This window comes from Microtus pennsylvanicus, chromosome 16, assembly GCF_037038515.1.
Source record: "Microtus pennsylvanicus isolate mMicPen1 chromosome 16, mMicPen1.hap1, whole genome shotgun sequence".
Taxonomy (NCBI): Eukaryota; Metazoa; Chordata; class Mammalia; order Rodentia; family Cricetidae; genus Microtus; species Microtus pennsylvanicus.
The window spans coordinates 30,856,560-30,876,331 of record NC_134594.1 but is presented as its reverse complement, the minus strand read 5'-3'; the positions used below and the strand labels follow the sequence as shown (position 1 = coordinate 30,876,331).

The 19,772-nt window shown below is 39.2% G+C and overlaps 1 protein-coding gene across 1 annotated transcript; it reads left to right on the top strand.

The window, feature by feature from the left end:
* Positions 1–292: 292 nt before the first annotated feature.
* Positions 293–19,201, top strand: LOC142836476 (arylacetamide deacetylase-like 2). Its single transcript, XM_075950759.1, has 5 exons — positions 293–430; positions 1,773–1,995; positions 3,708–3,777; positions 6,013–6,184; positions 18,599–19,201. The coding sequence occupies exons 1-5, from the start codon at positions 293–295 to the stop codon at positions 19,199–19,201; spliced, it is 1,206 nt and encodes a 401-aa protein (XP_075806874.1).
* Positions 19,202–19,772: the final 571 nt, after the last annotated feature.

Here is a 19,772-nt window from a genome sequence, read left to right as displayed (position 1 = left end):
TGAGTCTCACTAAGATGTGTTTCACTGATGTGAAAGAACTTGATCTTCTCGTGATGGTTTTACTCTTGACCCAATTTTCAATAGATTATTTAAGGTACCTTGTGTTACACAAAGAAGCAAAGCTGCATTATCTGTTACAGCAGTGGCCTGATCTTAGAACTGAATAGTAAATGAGTTGCTTTATTGCCGTGTTGTCTGGATGACTTGGCCTGCTACCTTTGTCTGACTGTTGAGCGATTTATATATGAGGTAGCAATTTGACTGTAAGCAGAGAGAGGTTTCGAGTTTTATCATGGGGAATAAAACGCTGCTCTTTGGATTATCTTGCATCCTTCTTGCTTATTATACTTATATACCCATACCAGAAAACATTGAAGAACCCTGGAAAGTGAGACTCATAGATATTCTTACGAAAATAGGAACGCTTACGGTAATATATTTTTCCGGGGAAATTGGGAGGCCTTGTTACAAATATATACATGAAGTGTATTGAGTCAGTATTTTGAGAGAGACTTTGCTTTTTCTAATGCTTTACCTAACAAATAATATTATAGTTCATGTAGTTAACATTTGAGTTAATTGCTAACATGCTTTATTATCTACTGAAGATGCAATGTTTGTAAATGTGTACTTCTAAAGTTAAGTATATATTGACAGCAAAAATAACCAGTATTACTAAAGGAATATTTGAGTAATTGTTCAGATGCTTGAATATATTTGATGGCTCTCAGAAAGGCTCATATGTCTTCTTAAGCTCACATGTAAAATCATTCATATCATAAAATTTTGATTTATTTTTCTCCTTCTACTGTTTTTGTATCTTTTTTTCTTTTTAAGTAGTTCTTAGGCTTCCTATATTCAAAATTGTACACTCTCATATCAAAAAAGTTTATATTTGATTTACATTGACCAATTTTAAGTGTGTTAATAGTTAGTCAAATGGTGATGATGATTTCAATACAGGTTTATATAAGTTCTGTGTTAATGTTAAAATAAAGTATCTTTTAATAATCAGAAAACATCACGACAGTGGCATTTATTTCTGATTTTTTCATATCACCTTATAATTATTTGTGGGAGCTATCTGGCTGTCATATCTTCTTTTGAATTAGTCTGCTGGGGGAGCCCATCTGGGAAGCTCACTGGCAAGCTGCACTGCATCTTCATGGGCAGAGAGTGTGCTGTGTGACACATGTGCTTCCTGACATGTCTCAGAGGCATTCTGACGCTCAAGGGCCACATCTTGGCACTTGCTACTGCTGTTTTCTATATTAGGTCTGTGTTGCTAGAATACAGATTTTATAATGACAAATTCAATAACTGAACTCAAGAGTACACCATGTTATTTTTTACCAAAATGTACTTCTGTCTGGAAGTCTTATAGGTACTCTGGGAAGAGGAAGGTTTAGGGAGAACACATGCACAAGACAGTGAATGATCTTGTGTTTCAAAGCCCCAATGAATGCTTCCAAATTATTTGATTTGGTCATGTGCACATCTCATACAGATAACAGGAGCATCTATGAGGTGATACGTGCAAGTGCCTTGTCGTGTTAGGAAGACATTGTATTTCAGCCATCTTTCTTTCCCTTCTGTGTTTCCACACCTTTCTTCGCCATCTTCTGGGATGTGCGTTTCTCCTTTGGTGAAGGATGTGCTATACACACTATGGCATTATTGCAGTACTTACTCTTTTTCCCATTGCATCTTTATGTGAATTTAGTGTTATTAAAATAGAAAAAAATGCATGCATTTGAATTTTGTTTTGATAGGCCACATTATTTGAAAATATGGGTCTAATGAAATTTGAAGATTTTTTCTTCATATTAATGAGAACTCAAAATGTAGAGGCAATTTCAGATGAAAACCTTACAGTGATTGACACAGACTTCAGTAACATTCCTGTTCGTCTGTATTTGCCAAAAAGAAAGTCTGAAAGACCGAGACCAGCTGTCGTTTTCATTCATGGTGGTGCTTATGTCACAGGAAGCTGCAGTAAGTGTCTTTTTAATCTGTGTTTTAATTTGATTGCAATTGCTATATGAAATGCAATTCTCTGCATCTCATGATCTTGTTACACCTTCTCCTGCAATGAGTTAATTTTTCCATTGAGCTTTTAACAGAAGCTATTATGTTTTATATAATAAATTCCCTTTTAAATTAATTGGTTGTTACTTACAAATTTTGCATTGATTTCTGCTAAGATTTTAACCTTAATAAATTCATTTTGTCCAGACCTCTTGATATAACAAATAAATTCAATCCATACTTAATTTATGTAAAAAATATGGTAAACAAGAATATGCTGATTGATTTTAAACACAAATAAAATTTCAATTATGTTCAAAACTGCAATTTAAAGTGTATTTTAAAGCCAAAACTTCTTATTATGAAAAAAATCATTTAAAATATTATCCTGAGAAGTATATTAGGCTTTAGGTAAACTAAAGTCCCTTTATTAAAAGTCTGAGAACTCTAAAAGATCGTGAAAGATAGATGAATTAAGGTGACTACCTAAATTTATGAATATTATAATAATTATTATAATATGATCTTCAACTTACTTCTAGAGTTCTGATTTATAGCCAATTTTATGGTATGGACATGGTTACTTTGAGAGAGTCAAGTTATAAACTTTTTCCTCTCCTGTAAAGTAAAATATAAATTCTATGAAAGGATAGCTTGCTACTATTTAAGCTTGGGGACTGTGATCATCACCACTGCTCGTCAGTCACTGTCTGTGAGGCAATGCCTGGTGTAGTCCTTCAGCACTGCTCAGCCACAGCCTCCTCCAGATGGAACTGACCGCAGAAATGAGAGGCAGGAGAGCAGTCACAGCGCACCAGGCTGTGAAACTGGAGTCAGGTGAAGCTGGCAACACAGGAACCCAGAGCAAGTTTTCTGAGAAACCCAAGCAGGTCATCAAGGCACAGCAAGCTTCTTTCATTGTGACCTAGCAAGACTCTTCTCTTCTGGCCTGGGTTAGGAGGGATTTAGTGGGTAGGAGTTAACGAAGGTTTTCTAACTCCAGTGGAGATTTTTTTACATGTAGTGGCCAAAATGTAGAGTGCAAAATTTTCTTTTTTTTTATTTATTTTGATTTTTTAAAATTTATTTATTTATTAAGGATTTCTGCCTCCTCCCCGCAACCGCTTCCCATTTCCCTCCCCCGATCAAGTGTCCCTCCCTCATCTGCTTGTAGAGCAATCAGGGTTCCCTGACCTGTGGGAAGCCCAAGGACTGCCCACCTCTATCCAGGTCTCCTAAGGTGAGCATACAAACTGCCTAGGCTCCCACAAAGCCAGAAGCAGACGCGCCCAGGAGAAGTAGAAGACTAGAAATAATAAAACTGAGGGCTGAAATCAACAAAATAGAAACACAGAAAACAGTCCAAAGAATCAATGAAACAAAAAGCTGGTTCTTGGAGAAAATCAACAAGATCGACAAACCCCTATCCAAACTAAACGACAGAGAGAACACGCAAATAAATAAGATCAGAAATGAAAAGGGGGACATAACCACAGACACAGAGGAAATCCAGAGAATCATTAGATCTTACTACAAAAGCCTGTATGCCACAAAACTGGAGTGCAAGATTTTCATTAAGTAATCACAATTCTGATTTCTCTTAGGATTCATAGATGTGTTCGGGTTTCCATTGCCTGGCATTTACACAGCTCTGTCTGTATTTATGTCTGTCATTTCAGAGATGCGGCCCTATGATATCATGAACCGAATGACAGCCAGCAGACTTGATGTTGTTGTGGTGGCCCCAGAGTAAGAGACTGGCTATTTTTAGTATTGTGCCCTTGCCCTCCCACCTAAGCTAGTTTACAGAACAAGTTGCAAAATCCTCAGTGGTGGCTGGATTGCTGCTAGGAAATTTAGGGTTAAAATTGTTTTCTTAACCTTATAATATCAAAATTTCCTCAACAAACCTCCATTTTGCATTCATCTCTGCCATGGTAGACTCTTATGAGAAGCAGAGATGCGAACATCTTTGCCAATAGAGCAGTGGCAGCTTTAAGAACATAAATCCTACTTAGGTAATACGCCTCTAGTGTATATTCATCATACCTAAGGGGATAATAAGAAAGATGCTTGTTCGTTCCTGGCAGCTAAGCCCCAAAATAATCATAAAGAAACTGTATTAATTAAATCACTGCTTGGCCCATTAGCTCTAGCTTCTTATTGGCTAACTCTCACATATTAATTTAACCCATTTCTATTCATCTGTGTATTGCCATGTGGCTGTGGCTTAGCAGCTGAAGTTAGGCTGTCTGTCTCTGGCAGGTCTACATGGCTTCTCTCTGACTCTGCCCTTCTTTCTCCCAGCATTCAGTTTACTCTTCCATGCCTACCTAAGTTCTGCCCTGCTATAGGTCCAAAGCAATTCTTTATTCATTAATGATGATGACAGCATACAGAGGGAAATCCCACATCATGAGGGGTAGAAGCAATCAATATATGTTATAGTCATTTTTGGGCCAAGTAATATCAATTAGAACAAATGTTGGAAACCACTCAAACATCTCAAGAACCTTTTCAATGACAACTCTTATTAATTCATGGCTTTTATTCCTATGTTCAACAATATACTAGAAAGTTGATTAACTGCAATTGTTTTATGACCTTTTGGGTATATTCTATACTTCTTATGCCTCATTATGAGGTTGGAGAAAATTGGCTTTTCCCTCCGAATTTTATAACATAGGAACGGATTTACAAAATTGTAGAGTTTTGCAGAAACATTAGAAAGAATTTTTTCTGACAGTATAATAAATTCAGGTAGCATGAACTAGCAGGTTCAGTACTGTCGTGCTCATAGCCAATGCTTTAAAGCAAGTGGAATCAGTTATGTTTAAGATTTTTAATGTATAGTTGTAACGTAAGTGTGCCTTTATCATTATAATTTAACCAACTTTATCACGTTATAATTTACATAAGATTTTTTAAGAATACTTATTTATTATGTATACAATATTCTGTCCATGTGTATGTCTGCAGGCCAGAAGAGGGCACCAGACCTCATTACAGATGGTTGTGAGCCACCATGTGGTTGCTGGGAATTGAACTCAGGACCTTTGGAAGAGCAGGCAATGTTCTTAACCACTGAGCCATCTCTCCAGCCCAATTCACATAAGATTTTAAGAGAGTAAAATTATATCTAGTTTAAGGATTCTAAAATATTGCAGGCAATCTTTGTTCTTCACCATTATTTAAAATTGTATTTTGATGTTTCATGGTTGATATTATGCTATTTTTAAACATTTAGACACACCTTAAAATTTAAAAATTCACAAGGACTATCTGAATAATATTGTTTATTATAGAACTATAAATAATTCAAAAATTCTAATGCAAATTGTAAGAATAAATAAAATAGAGCATTTAGGACATGATTCCATAAAAGAATGCACAGGGAGATGGGATTAAGAATGAGGAAGTGAAGATATTATATATTTTGTCTAATGAATCACAGTATATTTATAATACTCATTGAAATAGCTTACATATCCACATATCAAACTGCTTATTTTAATTCAAATCCTCATGCTTAGGAAATGAAATTCTACAATTCTATGAAATTTTGCCCAAATGAGTTTCTAATTGAAGGCAACTACCAACACTTTGCTCTCAGATTTTGTGATTTTAAATTTCTTGAATAATCTAATCCATGATCATGAATTGCTTTTGAGTCACCAACTGCATTTTCAGGGCTTGGTGAAGTTACAGGCTTCATGAGGGTGAAAATACATGCTCTCTTATTCTTCTCCTCATTGCACTAATATAAAAAAAAACACTTCTAAACCAGAATCTGTGTCTTATTTTAAAATAGAAGTTATATATTAGTAAGCCTAGGTTTATTTGATGGGTTGGTTTGAAGGTTCAAAGTAGGGCCAAAATTTATTTGTGTATCTGCTAGTAAATTTTAGAGATAATTAGATACTTTAGCCTAATCATAAGTTCTTTGTTTCTTTTTTTGTTTGTTTGTTTGATTTACCTCTAAAGCTTCAGGCTTCCTCCGCAGTATCTATTCCCAGCTGCCCTTGAAGATTGTATTTTTGCGATCAAGTTCTTTCTCCAGGATAAAGTTCTGGAAAAATATGGAGTGGATCCTGCTCACATCTGTATTTCAGGAGAGAGCTCTGGGGGTGCCTTGGTAGGATCAGTGACTCAACTGGTATGTTATGTGTGTTATGTATGATTGGAACCGGCACAATTTAGTCCTAACTCAAAGGAAGTACTTTAGTTATTGTGTCTGAATGATGTTTTTATTGTAATCTATAAAATGTAACATAACCAAATCAGTTTATTCTTTTTAATGATTTTGGCTTTAGGTGTGGCTTTAGTCAAGAAATTAGGTGATGTTGCATAAGAATTTCATAATCCTATTCTGTGTGTGTGTGTGTGTGTGTGTGTGCACATGTGCTTAGTGTGTACTGAATCTAAGGATATATGTTCCCCAGACAAATGATCTACCATGGAACTACGGAACTACCTCTTTTTAAGCTCTTCTTGAGTTGGTTTCTTGTTAAGCATCCCAGGCTGAATTTGAATCTGTACAGTAATATGCCTTAAACTTGCAATCTCTTTTCATCAGCCCCCAGCTACTTGGAATAGAGTCACACCATCCAGCCTACCTTATCATACTAATTTAAAATATATATATATATATATATATATATATATATATATATATATATATATATAGCAGCCTGATGGTGGTGGTGCACGCCTTTAATCCCAGCACTTGGGAGGCAGAGGCAGGCAGATCTCTGTGAGTTCAAGACCAGCCTGCTCTACAAGAGCTAGTTCCAGGACAGGCTCCAAAACCACAGAGAAACCCTGTCTCGAAAAACCAAATACACACACACACACACACACACACACACACACACATATATATAAAGCAATGAATAAAAAATTGTTTAGTATAAATTTTATTGCTAGTTTTTCAAAGATAAATTATAAAATTTGTTTGAATTTGGTGTCATTGTATTGATGCAAATTTATTAGTTTCTTGTCTCTCTGACTAGAAGACCTAATAAGAAAAAGGTAGATGGAAAATGAGTTATTGGGCTTAAGGTTTGACATGGTACAGAACCTGAAGGCAGAAAATCCATGGCAGTGGGAGGAGTTTATCTCTGTAGAGCAGACAAGTGAAGCTGTTTTAATACATTTTGTGAGGATATACAGCGAGAGTCATGAAGCAGAAGCAATGGAGGAATGGTGACCAGTGACTTATTCCTGGTGGCTTATTCAGCCTGCTTGCTTGTATCATCGAGGATTACCTGTACAGAGGTAGAACCTTCTACAGTGGGCTGGGCACATCAATTACTTGTTTAGAAAATCTTCACAGTCTCACCCACAGAGTAAACCTACAAAGACATTTCCTTTTTTTTTCCCTCTCAAATAAATCTAGCCTGTGTCAAACTGACAAAACAAAATGAAAGACAAACCAGCCAGAGCTACTGATGCTTGTCAACTTAACGCACAAACACACCATTTTTAACTGCAACCTACCCTTTCTTGTTTATGCCCAACATCTCATATTAATATCATTATATCAATATGAAACATATTGCAACTTTGAAAGTCCCACAATCTTTACAAATTCAACGATGTTGATGGTTTTCACTCTAAAATACCCAGTTTCTCTAAAATTTCAAAGTCTATTACTGTGGGTTCCCAAAAGATAGTAAATGAATTAAATACTTTCATATTCCAAGAAGGAAGAATTAGAGCAATGTCTCAATCAGAACAAAGTGAAATAAAAGTCCAAAATAGGATAACTTGGGGTTAGACACTGCAAGGTCACTATATAGGCTCCAAAGGTCTTGCCACAGCACATGTAATAATTTTCATTGGACATTTTATATCGCATGTAACTAAAGAAGATTAAATTTTACTTAAATATTGAAACAAGATAGGTGAAGACATAGGATTCTATATTAGCAGGCAGTATAGGGGAGGATGTATGGCTATTAGTATTAATATATTTGTGACAAAACTTGTTAAGTTGCACACCAGCAACAATTAAGGATAATGGGATATTTTACATTAATCTCTCCCTCCCTCCATCCTCCGTGTTTCCTTCCATTGCTCTATGTTACCACAGAAACGATTCTATGCTGGTTCTGGCTTGCTAAGACCTGCTCTGATAGTGCCTACCAACAGGCCCTCTCCTGGCCTGCTGTCATCCTGTATATCCTGCTTTGTCAGTCACAGTGGGAGGCATGAGGAATCTCTGCTAAACCATTGCCCCTCCTGCTTCCTCAACCCTGGGGTGTCTCCTAAAATTTATAAGGGCATCTTCATGAAAAGTCTAGAAATAATTGAAGCAATTAATGACACAGTGGTTACTATACACCTCTTTGCCTGAGCTGACTATTCTAACTGAGGAGGCAGAGGATAGCAATCTAACTGCAGTGGTTTTCCTTCTGAGGTTCTAGGGCAAGGGCAGTGGGAGAGAGGGTCTCCATGTTTATACAAAATTTAACACCACATTGACTCTGAGGTAAGAGTGACCACTCCCCCCCCAAAGCATGGGTGTTACATGGACAACTGCACCCACATAAAGCCTGAGAGAGCTTGGGAATTAATTCTAGACAAAAAAGAATAGAGTTAAACACAGCTTATTGATAGCAACATTTTCTCAGGTGGGCTCTGTTTCCTACACACAAATGCCTCTCTTTTAAGAGAGGCTTACTTATTAAGCTTTAGCTGTAAAACCTTGCAGCTCTTTTAAAGAGCCCTGCTATGAAACTTTTAAATGGTGTTGATGAGAAGCTGACTGCATGCTTTTTTGGTTTTCAGCCATAGCAGGAAAAAGTCTGTGCCATTTTAAAATGCTGGCTTTCTGGACCACCCGGCCAGCACAAACTCTGACTCTTTCAGGCAGGAGGCCTGGCTACAGAGCATTTTAATGTGGTTTTTGAGCAGACTGTTGCAGCTTGCTTGGTGGCAGGGACCTTGAAACACCATAGAGTTGTGGCAATCGAAAGCTAAGGAATGGGCTGGATCCAGCCTTCAAAGCCATGGCTTTAATGCTCTCCATATTGCTTAGCAAATTAAATACTCACATGGTGGAGAAAAAGGGAGATATACAGTAAAGAGAGATTCAAAGATGAAGAAAACCTCTAAATATTTACAGTGTGTTAAAAACGTATGCAGGCTTGGGAGAGAAAAGAAAAAGGGAAAAGGCCTTAAAGAGGAGAGAGAGAGAGACAGAGAGAGACAGAGAGAGAGAGACAGAGAGAGAGACAGAGACAGAGAGAGACAGAGAGAGACAGACAGAGACAGAGACAGAGAGAGAGAGACAGAGAGAGAGAGTAGTTGGGTATGGTGGCACACACCTTTTATCCCAACACTTAGAAGACCAGCAGGCAGACCTCCATGAGTTCACAGTGTGGTGGCACTCCTTTAATCACAACACTTAGGGAGGCTGAGGCTCACAGGTCTCTGTGAGTTCAAGGACACCCTGGTCTACAGAGGGAATTCCAGGACAGCCAGATATACACAGAGAAACTGTCTCAAAAAGCCAACAATTAAAAATAAAAATAAAAAATAGAGGTTATAAACTAAAGCCTTGTAAAGTTGAAAAATAAACAGAGAGTCTGGATACTGTTTGTTATTATGTTCTCTTTGAATTGTTTGAATGCTGAGGAAGGAGCAACAGCAGCCAAAAGATTTGTTTATAAATGTGGCTGTGAGATGTGAAAGGTTGGAAAAGGCAATGGTTTTGCTAAGATGTCTCCGATCTGGGCCCCTTTGACCAAGGCAGAGCCCACGGTCTCTCTGGCTTCTCAAGGTATGAAACATTTGTTGTACTCCACAGAGCTGATAAGACCAGGCAGTGAGACGTCTTCCAGTACTCTTCTCTTGCTTAAGAAGGACCCTTAAGTCTGTTCACCAGAGCTTTTGGGGGATCTGGCAGGTGATATTCTGGGAGTGTTTTAGTACACTAGGAGCCACTATTTTGGGGTTAATATTTTTTATTATTTATTTATTTATTTATTATTATTTTTCTTTTTTATTGATAAAAGGAGAATAAAGAAAAGAAAAAAAAACAAATTTCCACCTCCTCCCAGCCTCCCATTTACCTCCCCCTCCTCCCACTCTTCTTCCCCTCCTCCCACTCTTCTCCCCCTCCTCCCACCCCTCTCCCCTTTCCCCCACTTTTCTCCCCCTCCCTCTCCAGTCCAAAGAGCAGTCAGGGTTCCCTGCCCTGTGGTAAGTCCTAAGTCCTCCCCCCTCCGTCCATATCTAGGAAGGTGAACATCCAAACTGGCTAGGCTCCCACCAAGCCTGCACATTGCATAGGATCAAAACCGTGTGCCATTGTCCTTGGCGTCTCATCAGCCCTCATTGTTCGCCATGTTCAGAGAGTCCAGTTTTATCCCATGCTTTTTTGGTAACAGTCCAGCTGGCCTTGGTGAGCTCCCAGTAGATCAGCTCCAATGTCTCAGTGGGTGGGTGCACCCCTCGTGGTCCCGACTTCTTTGCTCATGTTCTCCCTCCTTCTGCTCCTCATTGGGACCTTGGGAGCTCAGTCCAGTGCTCCAGTGTGGGTCTCTGTCTCTATCTCCATCCATCGCCAGATGAAAGTTCTAGGATGATATGCAAGATATTCGTCAGTATTGCTCTAGGATAGGGTCATTTCAGGTTCCCTATCCTCAGCTGCCCAAGGAACTAACTGGGGACCTCAGCTTGGGCACCTGGGAGCCCCTCTAGGGTCAAGTCTCCTGCCCACCCTACAGTGGGTCCCTTAACTAAGAATTGTGGTTCCGTGCTCCTCTATCCAACCTTCCTTTATCCCGATCCTCCTGTTTCCCCAAGTCCCCCCTCCTTCCCTTCTACCTTTTCTCTCCCCATCTCCCCTTACCCCCATCCTACCCCACCCCCAACATCCCACTTTTCTCCCTGGCAATTTTGTCTACTTCCCTTATTCAAGAGGATAACGATATGTTTTTCCTTGGGTTCACGTTCTTACTTAGCTTCTTTAGATTTGCCTATTGTAGACTCCGTGACCCCTATTTATGGCTAGAAACCAATTATGAGTGAGTACATCCCATGTTTATCTTTTTGGGTCTGGCTTACCTCACTCAGGATAGTGTTTTCTATTTCCATCCATTTGCATGCAAAATTTGAGAAGTCATTGTTTTTTACCGCAGCGTAGTACTCTAGTGTGTATATATTCCATACTTTCTTCATCCATTCTTCCATTGAAGGGCATCTAGGTTGTTTCCAGGTTCTGGCTATTACAAATAATACTGCTATGAACATAGTTGAACAAATGCTTTTGACATGTGATAGAGCATCTCTTGGGTAAATTCCCAAGAGTGGTATTGCTGGGTCCAGGGGTAGGTTGATCCCGAATTTCCTGAGAAACCGAAACACTGACTTCCACAGTGGTTGCACAAGATTGCATTCCCACCAGCAATGGATGAGGGTACCCCTTCCTCCACAGCCTCTCCAGCAAAGGCTATCCTTGGTGTTTTTGACTTTAGCCATTCTGACATGTGTAAGATGATATCTCAAAGTTGTTTTGATTTGCATTTCCCTGATTGCTAAGGAAATTGAGCACGACCTTAAGTGTCTTTTGGCCATTTGAACTTCTGTTGAGAATTCTCTGTTCAGTTCAGTGCCCCATTTTTTAATTGGGTTAATTAGCATTTTAAAGTCTAGTTTCTTGAGTTCTCTATATATTTTGGAGATCAGACCTTTGTCTGTTGCGGGGTTGGTGAAGATCTTCTCCCAGTCAGTAGGTTGCCTTTGTGTCTTAGTGACAGTGTCCTTTGCTTTACAGAAGCTTCTCAGTTTTAGTAGGTCCCATTTATTCAATGTTGCCCTTAATGTCTGTGCTTATACCTAAGAATAATGTCTGGGGTTATACCTAAGAAGCGATCACCTGTGCCCATCTGTTGTAGGGTATTTCCCACTTTCTCTTCTATCAGGTTCAGTGTTTTCGGGCTGATATTGAGGTCTTTAATCCATTTGGACTTGAGTTTTGTGCACGGTGATAGAGATGGGTCTATTTTCATTCTTCTACAGGTTGACATCCAGTTGTGCCAGCACCATTTGTTGAAGATGCTTTCTTTCTTCCATTGTATACTTTTAGCTCCTTTATCGAAAATGAGGTGTTCATAGGTTTGTGGGATAAAATCCGGGTCTTCTATACGATTCCATTGGTCGTCTTCTCTGTTTTTATGCCAGTACCACCCTGTTTTCATTACTGTAGCTCTGTAATAGAGTTTGAAGTCAGGGGTAGTAATGCCTCCAGACAATCCTTTATTGTATAGGATTGTTTTGGCTATCCTGGGTTTTTTGTTTTTCCATATAAAGTTGATTATTGTCCTCTCCAGATCTGTGAAGAATTTTGATGGGATCTTGATGGGGATTGCATTGAATCTATAAATTGCCTTTGGTAGAATTGCCATTTTTACTATGTTGATCCTCCCAATCCAAGAGCAAGGGATGTCTGTAGTAATATGAGGCGGCGGCTGGGCTGCGTCCCCAATACCCCAGCCGCCCGGCTCCGGCTAGCTTATGGCCCGAAATAATTACACGGACACTGTATTCTTTTAAACACTGCTCTGGCCCATTTCTAATAATCTATGTAGCGCCCCTAGGTGCGCTTACCGGGAAGATTCTAGCCTAAGTCCATCCTGGGTCGGAGCTGGGGCATGGTGTGCGTCTTCCCTGGAGCAGGTAGCATGGCGTCTCTGCTGAGGCGTCTGCTCTGGAGAGGAGAGCTGTGGAGTCTGACCTCACTTCCTCTTCCTCCTAGCGTTCTGTTCTGTTTACTCCACCCACCTAAGGGTGGGCCTATCCAATGGGCCTAGCAGTTTCTTTATTGCTTAACCAAGGAAATCAACAGATTGATATATGACACTCCCCCATCAGATGTCCATCCATTTTTTGGTATCCTCCTCAATTTCTTTCTTCAATGCCTTAAAGTTCTTGTCAAATAGATCTTTCACTTCCTTGGTTAGATTTACCCCAAGATATTTTATGCTGTTTGTGGCTATCGTGAATGGAGAAGCTTCTCTGATTTCCCTCTCTGCTTCCATATCCTTTGTGTATAAGAGGGCGACTGATTTTTTGGAGTTGATCTTGTATCCTGCCACATTACTAAAGCTGTTTATCAGCTGTAAAAGTTCTTTGGTGGAGTTTTGGGGGTCGCTTATGTACACTATCATATCATCTGCGAATAACGAAAGTTTAACTTCTTCCTTTCCAATTCGAATCCCCTTGATCCCATTATGTTGTCTTATTGCTATTGCTAGAACTTCCAGCACTATATTGAAGAGGTATGGCGAAAGTGGACAGCCTTGTCGTTTTCCTGAGTTAAGCGGGATGGCTTTGAGTTTCTCTCCGTTTAATTTGATGTTAGCTGTCGGTTTGCTGTATATAGCTTTTATTATATTTAGGTATGACCCTTGTATCCCTAATCTCTCCAAGACTTTTAACATAAATGGATGAATTTTGTCAAATGCTTTTTCAGCATCTAATGAAATGATCATATGGTTTTTTTCTTTCAGTTTATTTATATGATGGATTACATTGATAGATTTTCGTATGTTGAACCAGCCCTGCATCTCAGGAATGAAGCCTACTTGATCATAATGGATAATTTTTCGGATGTGTTCTTGGATTCGGTTTGCCAGTATTTTGTTGAGGATTTTTGCGTCGATATTCATGAGTGAGATCGGCCTGTAATTCTCTTTCCTGGTTGAGTCTTTGTGTGGTTTTGGTATCAGAGTAACTGTAGCTTCATAAAAGGAATTTGGTAATGACCCTTCTGTTTTTATATTGTGGAATACATTGAGGAGTATAGGTATTAGGTCTTCTTGGAAGTTCTGGTAGAATTCCGCATTGAACCCATCTGGCCCTGGGCTTTTTTTGGTAGGGAGGTTTTTGATAACAGCTTCTAATTCTTCGCGACTGACAGGTCTATTTAGATTGTTCACCTGGTCCTGGTTTAATTTTGGTAAATGGTATTTATCTAAAAAAGTGTCCATTTCTTTTACATTTTCCAGTTTAGTGGCATACAGGCTTTTGTAGTAAGATCTAATGACTCTCTGAATTTCCTCTGTGTTTGTGGTTATGTCCCCCTTTTCATTTCTGATCTTATTAATTTGCAAATTTTCTCTCTGCCGTTTGACTATTTTGGATAGGGGTTTGTCAATCTTGTTGATTTTCTCCAGGAACCAGCTTCTTGATTCATTGATTCTTTGGATTGTTTTCTGTGTTTCTATTTTGTTGATTTCAGCCCTCAGTTTGATTATTTCCAGTCTTCTACTCCTCCTAGGTGAGGCTGCTTCTTTTTTTTCTAGAGCTTTCAGGTGCGCTGTTAAGTCTCCAATGTGAGCTTTCTCTGTTTTCTTTAAGTGGGCACTTAGTGCTATGAACTTTCCTCTTAGGACTGATTTCATAGTGTCCCATAAGTTCGAGTATGTTGTTTCTTTATTTTCATTGAATTCAAGGAAGACTTTAATTTCTTTCTTTATTTCTTCCTTAATCCAGGTATGGTTCAGTAGTTGACTGTTCAGTTTCCATGAGTTTGTAGGCTTTCTGGGGGTAGCATTGTTGTTGAATTCTAACTTTAATCCATGGTGGTCTGATAAGACACAGGTGGTTAGTAATATTTTTTTGTAGCTGTGCAAGTTAGCTTTGTTACCGAGTATGTGGTCAATTTTCGAGAAGGTTCCATGAGCTGCAGAGAAGAAGGTATATTTTTTCCTCTTTGGGTGGAATAATCTATAGATGTCTGTTAAGTCCATTTGCTTCATTACCTCCATTAATTCTCTAATTTCTCTGTTAGGTTTCTGTCTGATTGACCTGTCCATTGGTGAGAGAGGAGTGTTGAAGTCTCCTACTATTAGTGTGTGCGGTTTGATGGCTGCCTTGAATTTTAGCAATGTTTCTTTTACGTAAGTGGGTGCCTTTATATTAGGGGCATAGATATTCAGGATTGAGACTTCTTCCTGATGAATTGTTCCTGTTATGAGTATAAAATGTCCCTCTCCATCTCTTCTGATAGATTTAAGTTTGAAGTCAACTTTGTTAGAAATTAGTATGGCCACACCTGCTTGTTTTTTAGGTCCATTTGCTTGATAAGCCTTTTCCCAGCCCTTTACTCTCAGTAGGTGCCTGTCTTTGTGGTTGAGGTGTGTTTCTTGTAGACAGCAGAATGTTGGATCCTGTTTTCGTATCCAATCTCTTAACCTGTTCCTTTTTATAGGTGAGTTGAGCCCATTGACATTAAGTGATATTAATGACCAGTGGTTGTTAACTCCGGTCACTTTTTTAGTAGTAGGGTTTGTGTGTTTCCCTTCTTTGAGTTGCACTGGTGAAGGGTCTCTAGATGTCTGAGTTATTGAGGTCTTTGTTGGACTCCTTGGTTAGTGATTTTCCTTCTATTATTTTCTGTAAGGCTGGATTTGTGGCTACGTAATGGTTAAATTTGTTTTTATCCTGGAAAATTTTGTTTTCTCTATTTATAGTGAACGAAAGCTTGGCTGGATATAGTAGTCTGGGCTTGCATCCCTGGTCTCTTAGTTTTTGCAGTACATCTATCCAGGACCTTCTGGCTTTCATGGTTTCCATAGAGAAGTCAGGTATAAGTCTGATAGGTTTACCTTTATAAGTAAGTTGGCCTTTTTCCTTTGCGGCTCTCAATATTCTTTCTTTATTCTGTATACTTTGTGTTTTGATTATTATATGGCGAGGGGATGGGTTTTTTTTGATCCAGCCTATTTGGTGTTCTGTATGCTTCTTGAACCTTCATAGGTACGTCCTTCTTCAGGTTGGGAAAGTTTTCTTCTATAATTTTATTAAGTATATTTTCTGGACCGTTGAGCTGTACTTCTTCTCCTTTCTCTACTCCAATTATTCTTAGGTTTGGTCTTTTTATTGTGTCCCATATTTCCTGAATGTTTTGTTATGAGAGTTTGTTGGACTTGCTGTTTTCTTTGATCAGTGCGTTTATTTTCTCTATGTTATCTTCAGAATCTGAGATTCTTTCTTCTATCTCTTGTATTCTGCTGGTTATGCTTGTTTCTGTAGTCTCTATTCGTTTACCTAGATTTTCCATGTTCAGCCGGCCCTCTGTTTGTGTTTTCTGCTTTGCCTCCATTTCAGTTTTCAAGTCATGAACTGTTTCCATTATCTGCTTGATTGTTTTTCCTTGCTTTCCTAGGGTATCATTCACTGATTTACTCAATTCCTCGAACTTTCTGTTATACTTCTCCTCCATTTCTATAAGGGCGTTTTTTATATGCTGTTTAAGGGTGTCAATCCCTGTCATGAAGTCAGTTTTTTCTACTTCTTCTTGATTAAGGTGTTCATGTCCTCCTGTTGTGAGGTCGCTGGCTTCTGGTGGTTTCGTATTGTTTTTCAGATTTTTGGGTGAATTCTTGCATTGGCGTCTCCCCATCTCTTCCTCCCAAAATTCTCCCATGGATCTTCTTTTACAGGATCAGGTCTTCTTGCTGACTGATGTACCTTCCCAGTGATGTCACTCCCCAGTGATGTTTCTCCTGGAGTCCAGTTAGGATCTCCTTGCTGCTTGGTTAGCTCGCAAACAAAGGGCCCACGCTGCTTGCTGCAGGCAGGCTATGGAGACAAAGTAGCTACCGCCTTCCCCTTTGCACTCACCTTCGGGTTCAGTCCCAGCGCCCCAGCAGGCTGAGCAGGGAGGCGCTCTGCCACCCAAGAAGGGAGGGATGGAGGGAGACAGGGGGTGGGGGGATCTGGATGTAAGCTGGATGAGATAGGAAGAGAGAGGAGGTACTGGGCAGTATAGCCCCTGTAGGATGACCAGGAAGTGTAGGCGGGCTGTTCTCAGGTGCCACAACACTCACTCACCACAATGATGTTTCACTAGGTGCCTGGATCGAAACTTCCTGCTGCTTGGTTCACTCACAAACAAAGGGCCCACCCTGCTTGCTGCAGGCAGGCTATGGGGACAAAGGAGTTACCGAGCTCCCCTTTACCCTCCACTTTGGGTTAGGTCCCAGAGCCCAAGCAGGCAGAGCAAGGAGGCGCTCTGCCATCAAGGAAGGGGGGGGCTATTTTGGGGTTTATAATAATAAAGAACAGCAGTTTTAGGAAGGAATTAGAGATAAGGACAAACTTACTCATATCTTTGCATTTGAAGAAGTAACTGTGTGGCTCAGATTAGTGTTAGAGATACCTCCAATTCCCCGACACTTGTCTCTACCTTGGCTCTTTTCTATTTTCTAACCCATAAACACACTGGTGTGTCTTTGTTTCTTTTGATTTAAAGTCTGTGGAGCTTGAAGTATTCCCGAGAAAGCCACTAGTATCTCTTAATTTCTTAATTCAATTTAATTCATTTTTTTCTTGTCTTTTTTTGTATCTGTGTGGATCCATGTTCATGGGAGTATATGTGTGTCAGTTTGGCCTTGAAAATCATAATTTTTCATACAAGTACTCCACTCTCTCATCCTCCTCCTCCTCCATCTCCTCCTCCACCTCCTCCTCTTCTTCTTTTTCTACTTTGGGGTGTGCTGGGGGGAACGTTTCAAAACAGGGTTTCTCTGTAGTTTTGAACCTGTACTGGAACTTGCGCTGTAGAGCAGGTTGGCCTCGAACCCACAGAGATTCACTGGTCTTTTCCTCCCAAGTGCTGGGAGTGATGGTGTGTGCTACCACGGCCGGGCTAAGAACTTTGTACCTATGATGTGTTGTGCATTTTGAAGTTGGTCAGATACTTTCCTTGTGATGTGCTGTTGAGATTTCAACTAGCCCTCTCATTTCATATAAATTCACTTTCTGAAGAGGGCATGACCTTGCGCTCAGCACATCCTGAACTTCCTGTGGAGGGATGCAGACACAGTTGGGGATGCTGCACTCTGCTATAAAAGCTCACGTGCTGCAGGGACCCACTGCAAGGTCTCTCCTTCAGCTTGCTAACTAGGAAATGAAAGGAAGGATCTTCTTATGACTGCAAACTCAGGACTCTTCCCGTTTCCGGCAGAGACAGATTACACGTGAAACAATCCATTACTTTCATTTTCTTATCTGACTTTAGTAAATGATTCTTTGTGTTTTCTGTCATATTATAACACTAGTAGCTAAAGGTGAGGCATATGATAGAATTGTTTGCAACAACAAATGTTCATGCTCCATCTGAATGGGTTTTCAATATGCTGTTTTACTATATTCATTGTTTCTGCTATTGTAGATTCCTGTATGTCAACATAAACAAGCTGGGCATGATGACACACGCCTCGCTTAAAACCACATGGGAGGCTAACACAGGAGGACAGTCTGTGATAGATAGATAAAAACAACTTCTCACCAAAAACTAAAAGTATTTTAGAATATAGCCATCTGCCATCTCTAGTAGAATTCTCCAGCTCAAGGTCTTGTTTGGCTGCCAAGTATGAAGAAGGTGGAATGAGAGTCTCATTTTTCAAACCATGAGTAAATATTATGAGAGCAATACTCAGACACTATTTCAGTTTAATAAATTTATTTACCTCAGGACATTAAAACAAAGTTACCAATTCTTTTTCGTTAAAGCTGTTGACTCATTAATACTCACCATGTATTTTCTTTACAGCTACGGAATGATCCAGAATACAGAAACAAAATTAAGGCACAAGCCATAATATACCCTTACCTACAGGTGATTGATACCTGGACACCATCTTATCAGGAGAATGAAAACGGTCCCTTTTTGTCAAGGAAGTTAGCAATTAAGTTGGCAACCACATATGTAACAGAAGATGAAGAACTGCCAGAGGCAGTACTGAGAAATGAGCACATGCCTGAAGGATCAAGAGACTTGTTCAAGTTTGTGAACTGGAGTCACTTCCTTCCTGAGAAGTATAAGAAGAACCATGTTTATAGGGAGCCTGTTCTTGGGAAGCTGAATGCTTCCTATCCAGCACTTCTGGATAGTAGACTGTCACCTTTGTTAGTCAATGACTCCCAGTTACAAAATTTGCCATTAACTTATATCATCACATGTGAACATGACATCCTAAGAGATGATGGACTTATTTATGTCACCCGACTCAGAAATATAGGAGTTCCAGTTACACATGAACACATAGAGGATACAATTCATGGAGCCATATCTTTTGTCACAGCACCAATGTATTTACATTCAGGTTTGAGAATAATAGATAAGTATATAACTTGGCTACAAGAAAATCTATAAATCAATTGTACATATAGCTAGGCAGTCAGTTAGCTAACAAATTCACCTAAAGGTTATAAGTTAAAGTATTTCAAAATTAAAGAGTATAAACATGACTTAATCTTTGGAAAAACCTAATTGGAATAAATATGGTTAGTATATTTGGGAAGCTACTTAATTTTGATAATTTTCAATTCAATAAAATGGAGATATTCATTTTGTTGCCATCTTTAACACCATGAGTAGAGATACTCTTTGAGAAATCAAACTGAATAGTTCATTACTAAAATGTGAGTACTGTTATATTTAAAAGGGCAGGAGATTCAAGACAGTGACAAGAATGCGGTGATGAATGAGGAGGTAGAATATTTTAGTGGCATTTGTTTGCAGCGATCATTAAACTGTATTTCAGTCACAAGTTTTAGTTGTGTGTTGTTTATACAAAAAATCAATTTTGTCCTTGTAAATTAGATCAGTATTTAATACATTCACTGTGCATGAAGTCTATTTATTGCTTATTACTTACTAATATACTTTTCTGTGTACTGGGCACCAAGGTTAACGTCTTCACCACAGATGTCCCAAAGCTTAA